At 40.6% G+C, this 14,745-nt stretch overlaps 1 protein-coding gene across 1 annotated transcript in view; it reads left to right on the top strand.

The window, feature by feature from the left end:
* Positions 1-14,745, top strand: part of VIPR1 (vasoactive intestinal peptide receptor 1) — a 120,039-nt gene that overhangs the window by 62,814 nt on the left and 42,480 nt on the right. The window contains exon 4 of the mRNA XM_074901114.1: positions 11,950-12,053. Coding sequence (XP_074757215.1) covers positions 11,950-12,053 — 104 coding nt within the window. The remainder of the gene's footprint in view (positions 1-11,949; positions 12,054-14,745) is intronic.

The raw sequence follows: 14,745 nt of genomic DNA, 5'->3' as shown, positions 1-14,745 counted from the left end.
TTGTTATCCCTTGACCAGAGCGTTCCAGCTTTTTTTCAATACGTGGAAGATGACATTTGTAATAGGGATTTGTTTCTTGCAGTTTCCTCAAAGGCAAATTTCCACCGTGCACAAGTTAAACAGGAAAAATTAGCACTGACAGTTTTTAAGCTTCATCTATGAAATTAATTGACTTAAGGGGGCAGGGATGGGAATAACCAAGCTCTGGAATCTCACTCAATGAGGTGAGATCCTTCTGAGTTTTAGGCTTGCCAAACTCCTTTTTTCCTCTAGTGCTCTAAATTTACTTCTGTTCTCCTTTCCCCTCCCTCATGAACACGTTTTACTTCTCTTTCCTGCTCCACTTCTCTTCCTTGTGCTAGTAGACCTACCAGCTGCAAGGACAGAAATTCATCATTAATTCTGGTATATTCCTATTTCAAGCCATCTAGAACAGAACTATCTGGGTCCTGCCTCTCTACGAGCAAGCAGTGCTGTTTCTAAAGTCACCCAGGCATCACAGCTTCCCTGTGTGGAGCTAAGCACACCAATACGTGCATGCCTTTACATAGTCGAACTCAAAATCCATCAGTGTTGGTCAAGTGCATTGAAACAATGCTAGCACTGTTACAAGATATCACTGCAGTTTCAGCCGTTCTTCCCTCCCCTGCTCCACAAGTTCCTGATTTCCCCTGTTCTCCCATATATAATATCTTCATCCCTTAGTTGTTTTGTTCATCTTCACCATTTTTTCACCAAACCCCAACTCTTTCCCGGTGTTAGAAATACACTGCCAAACACTAGGCATGAGTGATACAAGAAATGGAACTTGTCAGTGTTGAGTGATCCCGCACCATGAATTTATACTTTTGCTGGACTAGTGGAGAGTTCACAACTTCATGGGTGTAGCCAAACTGTGACAGTACTGTCTAGAACAGGTGTTGTCATCGGTACATTTTTATGTGGGTAGGGAGTCATCAGAGAGTCTAGCCATCCATTTGCCCTGCCGTCCTCCTATTGCATTTAGACATAACCTGCTCCAATGGACTGAAATTCTAAAGCCATATCACAAGAAGGCAACAGAACTTCTTAGAGCTATTGTGACATTCATGCGCAAATAAAGAAAAAGAGATAATGCAAGGAAACAGTCAGGAAACTCATATGGAAGTTTTCCTGACATATCACAGAACACAAATTGTGACAATACCACTTTGATTGCGCACCTGGAGCATTTATTAAGTTTCCACATGTCCTCTTGAACACTGGACATCATCATTCCTCAATCATGCCTTGTGCCTGTCAAATCCTTGGGCTAGGATTAGTACTTGGAAGGTTCCTGAGATAAACTGTGAGCCACTGGAATAGGGTCGTTTCTCCAAGGCTACTCTGGTTCCCCCAGAGTATAACAGGATAGGAGATGACTTGCCCCATCCTACCGTGATTTTCAAATATGTTGCTTTTTAGTCTCCCTCTGTTTCATGTCAGTGACAAAGATAAACTGAAGCTGTGGAAGGTAGATATTCTGGTAAATAAAAAGCCCACCCATGCGAGAAGAGACTGGAAGATTGTGGCTTAGTGATGGTTGCTTAGTTTAGTAACACAGAAGGTGAGAGTCCCTGTTGTAAGAGTGAAATCAAGGGGGGAAAAGAGTAATTTAAGCCAATACTCAACAAAAGCCAAGATCTTAAATACTGGTCTCAGGTGAATCTTGAGTTGTCTCAGCAAAATTATGCCCACTCCTTTGAATGTCATTACTAAAAATGCTGTCCATCTGGCTCAGGACAGTTCCTGACTTCAAGCTGCTGCTCTTTGTCCTGTCTGGCAGTTCCAAATCCTACATGCTGAGGAACAAATCCTCCAAGTCATATCAGGCTTTGGATATCCATGGAAGTGATGTTTTAGCCAGCTATTTGGAGTCTTAGAATGAACATGAAGCTGTGCTTATTGTTGACAGCTTTTACATGCTGTCAACATGTCAACAGTTTGTTAAACTGATTTCCACGATGCTCATTCAGAAGGTTTTGCGCAGTTCTTCGGGTAAGAATTAGGATGAGATGAGAGTCATGTAACCATGTGTTTCTCTGGTGTTTGAATCAGCGTGTAATTTCCCCAGTGTTCGTGGAGGGAAGTCTATTCAGAACAGACACTCAGGATCTCACCTATAGGTGGACCACATCTGCTCATCCACAGACACATAGATAAAATTTTCAGATGTATCTAAATTACTTGTGTGTTTAATATCATTACAAGTTGTATGCAAATAGTCTTATATCTAAAGAACTTGGAGACAAATTCTTCTCTGGCTTTACATTCTTTTAAACTTGGAGTAACTGAAGTTTGTTCCCGCATTAGTATTCAGAATCTGACCTAAAGTCATTAAATGAGCCCCTTTCTGTATAAGCAGAGTTCTAAGACTTAACTGAGAAATGGTGGATCTTATTATGTTATTGTGGATATTTTAAATCATAATCCATCAGGAAGCTTACATCTTTATTTATTTATTTATTTAATGATCTTAACATTTTAAACTTGCACATTCATACTCTTCTGTCAGATAGTTTTTATTTGAATTTAAAAGGTATCTCTTTCTTTGTGGTACTTTTCAGTTCAAGAAGTATAAATCAAGAGCTTTTTTATTGTCTTTTGTCATTCTCTTTTTAGATATTGTGCCCAAAGTTAATTACCATTTGATCCTATATACATCTCAGTTGTTGGTAGCTCTTACATACAAAACATGGTTCATATCGCTCCTAGCTTCTGACTGACAGCCTTTTGACAAATTCATTATGATGGACAGCAAAGGTCTAATTCTGTCATCTCTTCTTTTTTTTTTTTTTCCTGATTCATCTGTAGAGAGATTTGGAAATGACACCCTCGCTCCATACCTTCACTTTGAAAGACACTGAGTAATCCTTTGTAGCATTATCCAGTGTCATTACAACAGGGGCAATAAAGTGAAACTTATTGGATGAATGTCTTTTACTGTTAACATCCAGGTCCTAGTGGTTCAGGCTGAAGCAATACCCAACTATCACTGCTCCCCACCCTTTCCAGTTCTGGCTCAGACACACAAATCTACCCAACTGCACAGACCAAAGGGAATTGCTCCCCATGAAATAACAAGAGAATTGAGCCCCTCATTGAAGCAAATGGTTAAGTAGGCTACTGCAGGTAGCTCCACTGATGCCTCCTGCAAGCTTGCAGGGTCCTCATGTGCTCCATATGGAACCCTTCAAACACGAGTCCCTCTTGGCTCGGAGTGAGTCTTGGAGAAAAATATAGCCATGTCCTGGGGTAGTCAAATGAAATTTTTAGGTAGGACATAGAGAGGGACTCCAGGAAGCTGGTATTCTGCCTTTCTTTTTGGTTAGTTAAACATACAGATGAGACTCCCTCCACTGAGCTGTGGGCACCTTAACATTAAGCATCTGATCTAAACTCCTTGTCTAATCTCTTCCTTGAGCACTTCCAGGACATGGATTATCCCATGACATTTCTTAGGAAGGGATGAGATGACCTTTGGATGTCTGATATGGCCTCGACAAGGAACCTGATAGTCTACTTTAGACTAGACTCCCTACATTTCCATGGTGAAAGTTAGGTGAGATGAATCCCAACCTTTTGCGCGTGTAAGAGATCTGTAATGAGTAGATGAAAGCAAATAAAAATGCCAAACCATATTTATTTCCCCCCTCCAAAAATTATTAATTTGAGAAACATCTTAATGTCTCTTTCTCAAGCCAGTATTCTTCTCCTGATGTTTTTCATCCTTTATTCTATATTGCTTTAGAAACTGGAATGATAACTGAATAAAATCAGGAGAGAGATGAGCAGATAGCAACAGATAAGCAGAAGACATTATCATAAAGAACCCAAAAGTTAACCCCACCTGCTCTTTATTTACTACAATGCTCATTTAAAGGGAAACAAGCAGTTGAATGCATCTCTTATGGAGGTTTGTTCACTGAGAACCCTCAGCCTGCTCAGGTGTTGTGCTGTCCAAATGTGCCTTCATATCACAAAGGCAGAATTACCAGGAAACCTCATTTACATGGAATTGTGTCAATTATTTGCACAGCCCACCCTGAGATCACAGAAAATGAGACAAGCCAACCAGAGCTTCTGCTCACTGTGCCCATTAGGGCAGCCTCCAGCCCTGTTTGATGTTCATTTCTCTCATTTGTCATGGACAACAGAAGGTCCAAGGCAGAAAACAATGATGGATGACCCCATTTCTGCAGATCAGTGTTGATTTTACATTCAGAGTGCACCTCTAACAATGTTCATGGGTGTAAATAAAGAAACAGGTGGCTTTCCAGATATATGGCATGTTTAAAGCTTGGTTTTGCTTTAGACCATTGAGATTTGTTTACAGTGGAGGTGTCACAATGCATGTGCCCCACTTCTCTGAAGGACTGGTGCTAAGAATGTTTTTTTGAATTGTAGTTGAACCTCTCCACCATCCTGCAGAGCACTCTAGGTCATGTGTGTCCAGTGATACTAGTGCACACTGTGTTGAGGTCCTTGGATTGAAAGCCCAGTACCAGCCCATCATTTGTGGGATTGCTATACCCCCACTTATCCAGAAATGTGCATCTTTTTCTTCTATTTTGTGTTGTACTGTGAGTGCAATATCAAGAGATCTAATGAGAAATCAGTCCTAGAGTTTGATAGTTCTGCTTTTAGTGTGAGAAAACAGAATTTACAAAAGGTATCTAATTAAGGAGAACATGTGATGTTAAAAAGGGAGGAATTATCTGTATTTATTAAGGTTCAAGGTCTTCACACTTACAAATGTAATGTGCAGGAAGGGGAAAGAAAGATAAGGGAAAATGGGAGATCTCCCAAAATCTCAGGTGCAGTAAGGTTCAAGGCACCAGAGATGTGGCAGTAATGACAGCAAACCAAGTGATGTGAAAAGAGCAATTGAAGAAACTGAAGGCTGCGTCTGTTGTGTGATGTGCTGACACCATGCCACAGGTTGTACTGTGGCATGAAATTGTGAAATACTGAAAATATGAAATAGCATGACACACTAAGCAGAAATTTTACTTAAAGAACAATCTTGTGAAATCATGACTGAGGCAGATGAAGCAAGTTTGGAAAATAACTTGTCATGACTTACCCTGCAAGTTTCTCCCAGTTTTGTGCAACCTATACCTGTCTGAAAGTTTCAGGTGTTTCCCAGTATCAGTAGGACAGATCAATAGTAAAAATGGAACTAGAGATGTTCCAGTTGGCTCAGCAGCATCTCAAGAAGAGTAAATTATCAGAACTGTTAGTGCTTTAATAGCTTCTGCTTGAAAAAAAAATAAATTTCTGACCGTGGAATATGATGACAGAGAAGGAGGATAGATTGCTGTTGAGAGCAGACCTTCCTCTCTCCTTTAGAAGCTGTTACAGAAAAGGACAAGAGAAGTAAGAGGGAGACAAAAGTGAGCATCTCTTAGCAGTGTCTGACCTTACATTTCTTTGTATGAATTCAGGATCCCATTAAAGCCAGTAAGAGGTTTTCATCCACTGACATCAAAGAGCTAAAACCTCACCTATGACACAGACTTTCAGACATGTTTTTGAGTCTGAAGTGCGTATTTGAAACAGATGAGAGGCAAAAAGAAATTAAGAAAGAGAAAAAAGAGCTAGATACGGAAAAAAATTGCTTGGAATAAGGGTTATCTTCTTGCATTTAGTCTGCTTGCCTGTTCAGTGTTTAACTCCTATCCAGATCAAACACCTTTTATAAAGAAAATATTCTGGTTTTGTCTTGGTTCCACTAACTCCTCACTTGTTTTCTAGTATGTCATGAATAAATCATGTCATTCCTCTTCCAGGCCCTTTACTGGTTGGTATGACCCAATCTGCGAAGTCATTTTGATTCATATCTCTTCCATATCATCCCCAAATACATTTATAAATCAGGAAATTGAATTAGAAGTTTTCCATGCGTTTGTTCTTGTTCCAGAAAGTCTATCCCAAGTAATAAATTTTGTGTGTAGTGTTTTGCTGTAGAACAATGTCTCCCATTTTTTCCCAGGAAACAGTAATGAAAATAAATATTTACTGCAGAGCAGAGTTAGACCCTTTGTATAGGTCTGTGAAGATCCTGGAAGCAGAGAAAGAAGACTTGGAGCCAACTCTCTGGGCTGTTTTGGCAGCAGAGGGACCAAGATCAAGGCCAGAAGACCTCATGAGAGGTGCAGCTGAGCAGGTCTGTCAGGCGATAGTGGGAGGTTCATGTCCAAAGGAGAATAGGGCCACTGTCATTGGAACAATGTATGAATAAAGGTATGGACAGACACTGCAAGTAGAGTAGCTAGATTAATATTCTTCCATCTAGAAAAATACGGATTGAACGTGTGTAAGTCAGAGGTAAAAACAGTCATGAATGTTGTGAAGAAAGTAGGTGGGGAATGATTCTTTCATGGTGCATGAGAGAAGGGGTGCTAAACGAAATTGCCTATCAGTGGGTCTAAAATAAGCATAGGGAGGTATGTTTTCATACAACATATAAAGAAATGGTAGGGCTGATAGACCTGGAAGGTACAAGTGAAAGCCAAAAGTATAAATAGCTATCATAATTATTAGAAAGAGGCAAGAAAAATTCAGATTACAGGAATAAGATAAAGTCAGTGGTTAGGTGTGTGGAACACTAGCTTATATGCAACGTCTATTTGAGGGAGATGAGAATATACTTTCACTACAATCAGGATATGCAAGATGTAAAGCCATAATGTTATTTAACTGCTTAACCCGCTCTGCTTCCTAGGAAGGTTCAATAGGTCTTCACCCAGCTGGGTGGGGAAAAAGGTAGGGTATAAAGACAAAAAAGTCCTCCTTGTCTCCTGATCAGTATCAGTACTGTCAATTCTTTGCTACTCGTCGATCCAATTAAAACAAAATGGTAAGTGTGGTGTGGGATAGGAAGAGAAGGATACTTCTTTCCTCAGAAGAAATTGAATTAAAACAATTAGTAAAATCGGAATATCAAACAACTGAATTGAAAACAGGAATACTCAGACATTTCCATTATGAGTTTAAAGGTGGTATTTTTTTGTTGGGTTTTTTTGCCTTTTTTTTTTTTTTTTTTTTTTTTTACTTCTAAAAAGAAGTTTTAACCAAAACTTGTCTCAGAATTTAGCCAGTCCTGTTTGTGGTCATTGAGAGACTTTCCTTCCCTCTGCCTTTGCTACCTAGAGCAGAGAGTTTCTGAATTACCCTGCAAGTGAGAAGAAGCTGCTTAAGTATAGGTTCAAGCCATGTACCACATGAGCTTATCAGAAGAAAAGATGGGAGCATTCAGATAATTGCTTACAACCATCAATTCAATTTCCAGAATAGGCATGCCATCAAACCATGCAGATTAGGAAATTAGAGAGGGCTTTGTGAACTCTAACGAAGCATTTGCTTAAACTAGGAGCAGCTGCTGGGCCAGATGGTGAAGTCCTGTCCTACAGCAGACGTGATACTAGAAAGATGCAAAAGTGTATGGAGGAATGCAGTCTCTCCTCAGGCTTTGTGTACATGATCATTAATCACTGTGGCACACTGTAAGCAGATTTTCAAGGAACACAGGCAGAGGAAGAGCTGTTTTATTATACATGCATATTCAACAGTTTACATTGGCTCGCATGGCCCATCCTGTCTGTTTAAGTTTGCAGTTGGGCAGTATTTAGCATGCTGCAGACTGGCTGGTGTTGAGCTCAGGAGAGACCCTGCTGATCTCACTGGGGCTTGACCTGATGCCACTAACATGTTTGCACTTCTGTGGTCAATACATCTACAAAGAGACAGAGCTCACGTCTCGGGCTGGAACAAGAAATGTGGTATTTTTGATTAAACAATTGTAAACCGTCATGCTATGCAGGAGCCTTTAAGGCACTGTTGCAATAAAACTAGCTGAAAACTGGTTATTCAGACCTGCAGCTTCACCCCTTGCCTTTCAATAGTGTTTTATGCATTGAGTGTCATAAACACTGATATAAATGAGCCAGAGGTCTAGCCTCATATTTACACTTGTAGTTCCGTTCTGCAAGCAGTGACTTTTATATCATAGCATACTTTTGGAAGGTTGACTGCTTAGTTTCCCCTCCTGGTTCTCCCTTTGTATGTCCATCCCTTCCTTCTGGCAGGGAGCCTAATGAAAAGGTCATCACGTTACTCCATTTGAAACCTTATCTTTAAACTCCTTTGCCCTCATAGCTGCAAAGAGAGAAGACAGCAGTGAAGGAGTGCGGTGCTGAGATCCCTCTAGACTCAAATACACAATTGTGTTAGTGCACCTTAGCAATTGTTGTGTGTCAGCTGAGCCAGGATAGCTCCCAACATGCATGATTTACACCTTTGACAGCCAGGGAGAGATTTCACTTAATTTACACTACAGTGAAAACAGTTTAGCCTAGTTACCTCCTCTTGCCCCACACAGAGTCGTTGGGGATGAGCTGGAGAGCAGTATGTCACTGCAGCATCAGTAACAGACTCTCAAAAGGGAGTCCTCGAGGGACCGTGGGACAGCACCCAGGAGAGGACTTCTGTTACACACAAAGCTCCCATTCACAAATGCACTTCTGAAGTAATGAGACCCTCTTGGACTTTCAAATTGCCTTTGCATTCTCTAACCGTGGCCAAACGGGCGCCATCTGAACATAAGGAACCGCTTTTTTACTGTGAGGGTGACCAAGCACTGAAGCAGGTTGCCCAGAGAGGTTGTACAGTCTCTGAACGTGGGGATTTTTAAGGATATCCAAAAGGCATCTGGACATGCTCCTGAGCAACCAGTTCTAGGTAGTCCTGCTTGATAAGGGGGGTTGGATCAGATGACCTTTAGAGGACGCTTCCACCCTCAGTCATTCTGTGATTCTGTGAAAGCAGGAAGCTGAGTTCTGATAAGACATGTTATGAGGTTATTGTTATCATAAATGGGCATTAGTTGTGGCTTTTTCAAATTGGTTTGGCTGGGGTTTTTTAAATGGAAAACCTCATCAGAATGGATGTGGCTTTTAGGAGTAGATATGCCAGTTTGACAATTGTGACATCTCTGATCAAAATGTAATACAACCCCTGCAAAAGGCAGATTATTTCATGGATGTTAACTAATACCACCCTAGCAAGAGGACTCTGTTCACAGCAGGGACTTGAACCTCCTTTTTCACTGCAGGTCTGTGGCAGAGCTGGGATTTGACCTTGTAACATAAAAATCTCAGTTTAATACATAAGTCTAAAGTTTGCTGCCTGTAAACTTTAGAGTAAAAACTAAACTTGTGAGACACTTTTCCAAATTCTACATTCATTTTCAGTATCGAACGTAATTTGGTAAGTAGCAGTAATTAGAAATGTTTTTTGCTCTGAGGAGAGGCATCATCCATTACTTGAGCCAAAATTGTGATGTGTTAAAATCTGTATCTACTAACTTTGTGCTTTTTGCACCTCCCAGACAACTAGTATGGAACATGAGAGTTGTGAGAAAGGTTTCTCATATCACGTGTGTGAATTTGCACATTGAAAAGTGACATGAGCAGCAAAGAGTGGTAGAAAAGCTTCCCTGGGAAGTGAGTTTTCTTAAAATCAGGGACATTTCTATTATTATTACTTAATCCTAGTGATGCTGTAGCATTGTGTTTCCCTCTACCTTAGATTCCACATCTGCTAAATCATTAAAGACAACTTCTAAAGGATTCTTGAAAGCAGTGAGAAGAATTACAAAAGAATCAAACAATTGTGTGAAAGTGCACTTAAAAAGAAGAAATAGGAGAAAATTAAGATTAAAGAAGCACCCTTTAGTTCACTGAGAATAAGAAGCAAGGAATTAAAACCACCATGTAAGCTAAAGGCATCCCCAGAGAGGAGTTTTGAGTAGGAAAAAGGAAGCAGAAAAGTTCAGATAATGGGATCCATTGTAATGAAGAAGAAATAACAGAAATTACATACCACCTAAAAAAAAAAAAAAAAAAGGTACCAAACAGTCATGTCCTTGATTAGTTTGCACAACAACTCTTATCACTGATACAAATCTGATATGAATCCTGGTAAAAAGAAAAGCAAACAGTGACCGTGCAGAAAAAGCCTGGGGATCAGCAACCCACCAAACTGTGCTAAAGTTAACTTCTTTTGTAGCATCTGTTAAAATAGACAGACGCACCAGAGCCTCCATGGAGTTTAGATCTGTTGGAAAGACAAATTACAGGCGTAAGTTTTAATGTCAAAATCTACCTGTCACAGTGATTCAAGAAGTGACAAGCCAGGGGATAGCTGCTGATTTCAGTGCAGGACAGGTTAGGAAGGTGTTCAGATGACTCAACTGTCAGAAATTCCTGGAGGTGATACTGAATATTTTCATGACTCATAATCACATAATTGATTTGCTTCTGTTTGCAGAAGCTTTATTATTCTTGTGCGCAAAGAACTCCATTGTTTGAAATTTTTGCAAAGCTCTTGAGTTTCACTGATGTAATTCTTCAGTAGTTTTGACTAATGTTTATTCATTCTGGTTTATTATACCAGCTTTCCAGTCAGGGATGGTAGGCAGTTTAGTGTGATAAGTGAGGGACTTTTTACCAAGGACGTATAGTACTAGGACAAGGGGTAATAGCTTTAAAGTGAAAGAGGGCAGATTTAGGTTAGATGTAAGGAAGAAATGATTTACTGTGGAGATGGTGGGACACTGGCACAGGCTGCCCAGAGCAGCTGTGGCTGCCCCCTCCCTGGCAGGGTTCAAGGCCAGGCTGGACAGGGCTTTGGGCAACCTGGGCTAGTGGAAGGTGTCCCTGCCCAGGGCAGGGAGTTGGAACTGGGTGATCTTTAAGATCCCTTCCATCCCAAGCCATTCTATGATTCTATGACACCAAAGTAATGCCACAGTGACGTGATTCATGTAAGATGGATAGAGTACAGACCAGTGGTCAGAGTGGGTGCTGGGGGAATTTGCAATGTACTGTTGGATGTATCGCTTCTTTGTCATTTCTGTCTGACAAACATCTATCTTGGCCATTTAGACTACGAACCATTTAGGATAAGGCCTATCCTGGTCAGATTGTTGGTCTTTCCTTCTTTTGCTTGATTAATGTCTGTATAGCCCCTGGCCAATGCGGGTTTGAGGTCCAGCTGGGACGGAAAGCAGAGATGTCTTACAAAGTGAGAAATGCTTTGCACTGGACAGCCCCCTTGCAATCCCAGATGGACCAGAAAGTGCAGAGTACCAGAGAGGCATGTGAACATCACAGTTTTGTCAGTTGCTGAAGGAGGGAGACATCCTTATGTTAATTAAGGGTCTTTTGAGCCAGTTGGAGGCCTTAGGCACTCAGCTTGCTTAAGAGTCCAGGAAATCTTCCTGCCTTTGAGTATACATGTTAAAACAGGCAATACAGGTTGTCAGTATCTTGTTTTTCTCCCCTCATAGCCAAATTTTGAAGTGTTTGGCTCTCAGACAAGAGTGCAGTAGATTTCCCAGGAATCACATTTGATAAGGGCTCATCTTGTAGGCAAGGTCTGGGTTTTGAGGACTTCAGTGAGTTCCCAGACCTCTAACCTTACCTGCATAATGTGAAATGAGCGGTTTATCTATCCCTGTCTTGTCTTCTTACAAGTGAAGTGAAAGACATGAATACTTCACTGCTCTGTTTAGATGAAAAATTTTCCAGGAACAAAGGCAATATGACAGTAACTCTCTCAAACAATATTGGTGCAGTGCCAACAATCAAAGGTCCAGGTACAACTGGCATTATGGTACCATTAGAAGAAATGTTTTGTGGGCACTTCAGTATTAAAATGTGCTTGTTTTTGAGGTCTGAACTTTATAGCCCAATAGGTCTCTCCGATTTATGTGTTCTGTGTAATATGAACACTTCATAACAGAAGTATGAGAATTTTACTCTGAGTGTTACAAGACATGTGCTCTGGCGTTTGAATCAATAAAGGGCAGACATTTGTTTAACCTGAACATATCTTTTTTAATCATCCTTTCCTCTTTTCTTTCAGGGAATGTAACCAGGAATTGTACAAGCCAGGGTTGGACAGATGTGTACCCTGCGCCATATGCCATAGCTTGTGGATATGATTCCAACAGCACTCCAGGGGAGGAGGTTTGTAAACGTGGATGGGTAGACATCAAGATTTACCAGGGATTGATATCAGAATCATATGATGTTCCCACACCCGATTTTTTCTATTCCCACTCTGATTCCTCAAGAAAGAAGGATCCTCTTGAGGATCCCTGGAAGGAGAGATCAAATGTTTGGTGAAAGAGACGATCCTCCCTTTGATTTCCAGGGAGGTGACGGGAAATCAGCACCTGAGAAGATCAGACCAGTGTCTCTGTGGTGCCCACACATAACTTCAGGTGCTTGATTTTCCATGTTCAACTTTGAAACAAGCCCTCCGTATTTTTATTTGTCCTTAAGTAGACATGGTGATTCCAGTATTTCTAGGCCAACATAAGCATCTAAAGGGATAAAAGCGTACAAGTCACTTGACATTAGTGCTACTCTGCTGATCTCAGCCAGCTGAAGAATCTAGAAAACTGTAGGGAACACACACATTTTCCTGCAATCTTACCGAATTTTGTAAGGAAATCCTCAAGGTGTCTGGGATACTGCCTGTATGTAAATTAGTAATTACTGACCTAGGTACAATTAGCTTTACAGAGCATTGTCATTATATAGGAAGGACTTTGTTATTGGTTTGCTGAATGCTGAGACATGGAGGGTAAAGTCTAAAGAGGATAATAAATGTTGTTAGAAACAAGATTCACCTCACCTAACTAAACAGTTTAACATCTAATCTAAACTAGTCACCTCTAGCTGTCCCATAGTCAATGAGGAAAAGCTTATGCTAAAAAATATTTCAGTGCAACCATATGTTTATATTAAACCTATGCCCATGCTTTTTTTCTTTTGTATGACATATGTCAGTGTTTGTGAATGCTGGACACAGGAATCTCAATAATGAGTAAATATATATGGCGAGAGGTCTTTGTGTAAGGTCAGCCATTACCAAGGCACTCAAAGTGTTAACGGAGAATCTGAACAGAACTAAGCCAGCCTTAATCGTGAAAGAATACAGAAAATAGCAAAGGGAAAGTTTCACAAAGAATTTCAGGACTCTACTGAAGAGAGCCTTGGTCTGCCTTCAAGGTCAGCCACCACTTCACATCCTCAAGTGTTCTGTTTCTCAGATTGAGCTGTGTGGCACCAGTTGCACATTGTGAAAGCTGTTGTTACGGCTCTGCTCTGGGAAGGTCCTTCATCAAGAACTCTGGTTTATGTTCCAGCTGCAAAGGGGATTTGGGAATTCCTGGGACATGCTTTCACGACCCAAAGGATTGCCAGAGTGCCGCGTTACCAAGAGAACATGTATTGTGTTCTTTTAATTCTTTCTTAATTATTTTCTTTCAATTTCCGTGGTTTTGTCATGCTGTTTAAGTCTAATTTGTGTAAAAGGTGGCTGAGGGGGGTGAACCTGCAGTACTAGCCTGTGAGGAAGAATAGATTTTTGTTGGTGTTGAATTGGCTGTCAGTTTGGGGAGGAAGAAGTAAATGGAATAGAAAAAAAAACAGAACAGCAGGCTGTATGGAACATGAGGTCCAGAACAGACTGATGACCTTCCATGCTTAAAAGACTTCATGCACTTTCAACACCTACTGGTCTCAAGTCAGAAACAAGAAAAATATGAGAAATAAATAAGTGGTGTGTGCAAGATTTTAGTTGTGAATTGTGGCAGTCCCTAAGAAGCAGATGATCTAGGCACCAAAGCAGTGCACTTTTGATCTTTGCAGTGATAATGATTCCTTCTCCAACCTGACCTTTAAAAAACATGTATTAGCAAATGAAGGGGTTGTTTTGCTGTCCCATTGTCAGATGTGATGCACAACTTCTTCCTTGTGTGCCTCCATCTGATCAGAGAGGGGCCACCCAGGTGTCCCCATAGGCTTTATCTAAAGATGGTGAAGAAAACAGACCCCTCCAGAGGTCAGTTCACCCCACATTTCTCTCCATAGGGACCTCTTTGCATTTACTCTAGAGGGAGTCCAGATGACTTTAGGCTGGGTGACATGAATCCAAACCATGTTTGGGTGCAAGACTACTGAAAGACTTCATGTCAGTATTACTGTTCTTTTTCTCTTGCAAATGTTAATGTTTCACATTCTAATCTCAGTTACCAAGGAACAAATATAGAGGTTACTGAACAGAAACCAAGGAAGCTAATTCTCAAATTATCTCAGTTTAGCATCTACCTTAAGTAATTGTTCTTATCATGTTCCTGTGAAATTAAGCAGACACTTTTAGAAATCAGAGAGAGAATTATGAAATTGCCTAATTTCATTTAATAAATCAGTCTAGGTCTGCAGCTAGAACCCAGGCATCTGGCATGTATTTCCTTCACTCTCTAAATCCCTCTTTCTTCTAATAAGAATATTTTAGTAATCAGTGCTGAGTGAAATTCCAATTCCATTTATGATCTTGGGTCAAATCCTCTGCTTTGATATCTGTAAAATGGGAAGTGATTATCATTAGCAAGTGCAAACGAAGAGTGAGAAGTCATTATGAACTGTTTCCAGAATAGAGATGACCCCACATGCTACATTAAGGCTGAATGCAGAGCCATCTCCGTACACAACAAGTATTGGTCATTGTAAAATATTAGGGCTTGTTGAATTGAGCACCAAGTTCTTTCTGTGCATAACTGGCTCCGGTGAATAACTAAGAAGCAAAAAGCTTAAACCAGTATTTGCACTGGAGAATTTCCATCCATCACCCCACTACTGACATCCCCTA

Source organism: Athene noctua, chromosome 2 (assembly GCF_965140245.1).
Source record: "Athene noctua chromosome 2, bAthNoc1.hap1.1, whole genome shotgun sequence".
NCBI lineage: Eukaryota > Metazoa > Chordata > Aves > Strigiformes > Strigidae > Athene > Athene noctua.
This window is presented reverse-complemented; position numbering and strand designations above follow the sequence as displayed.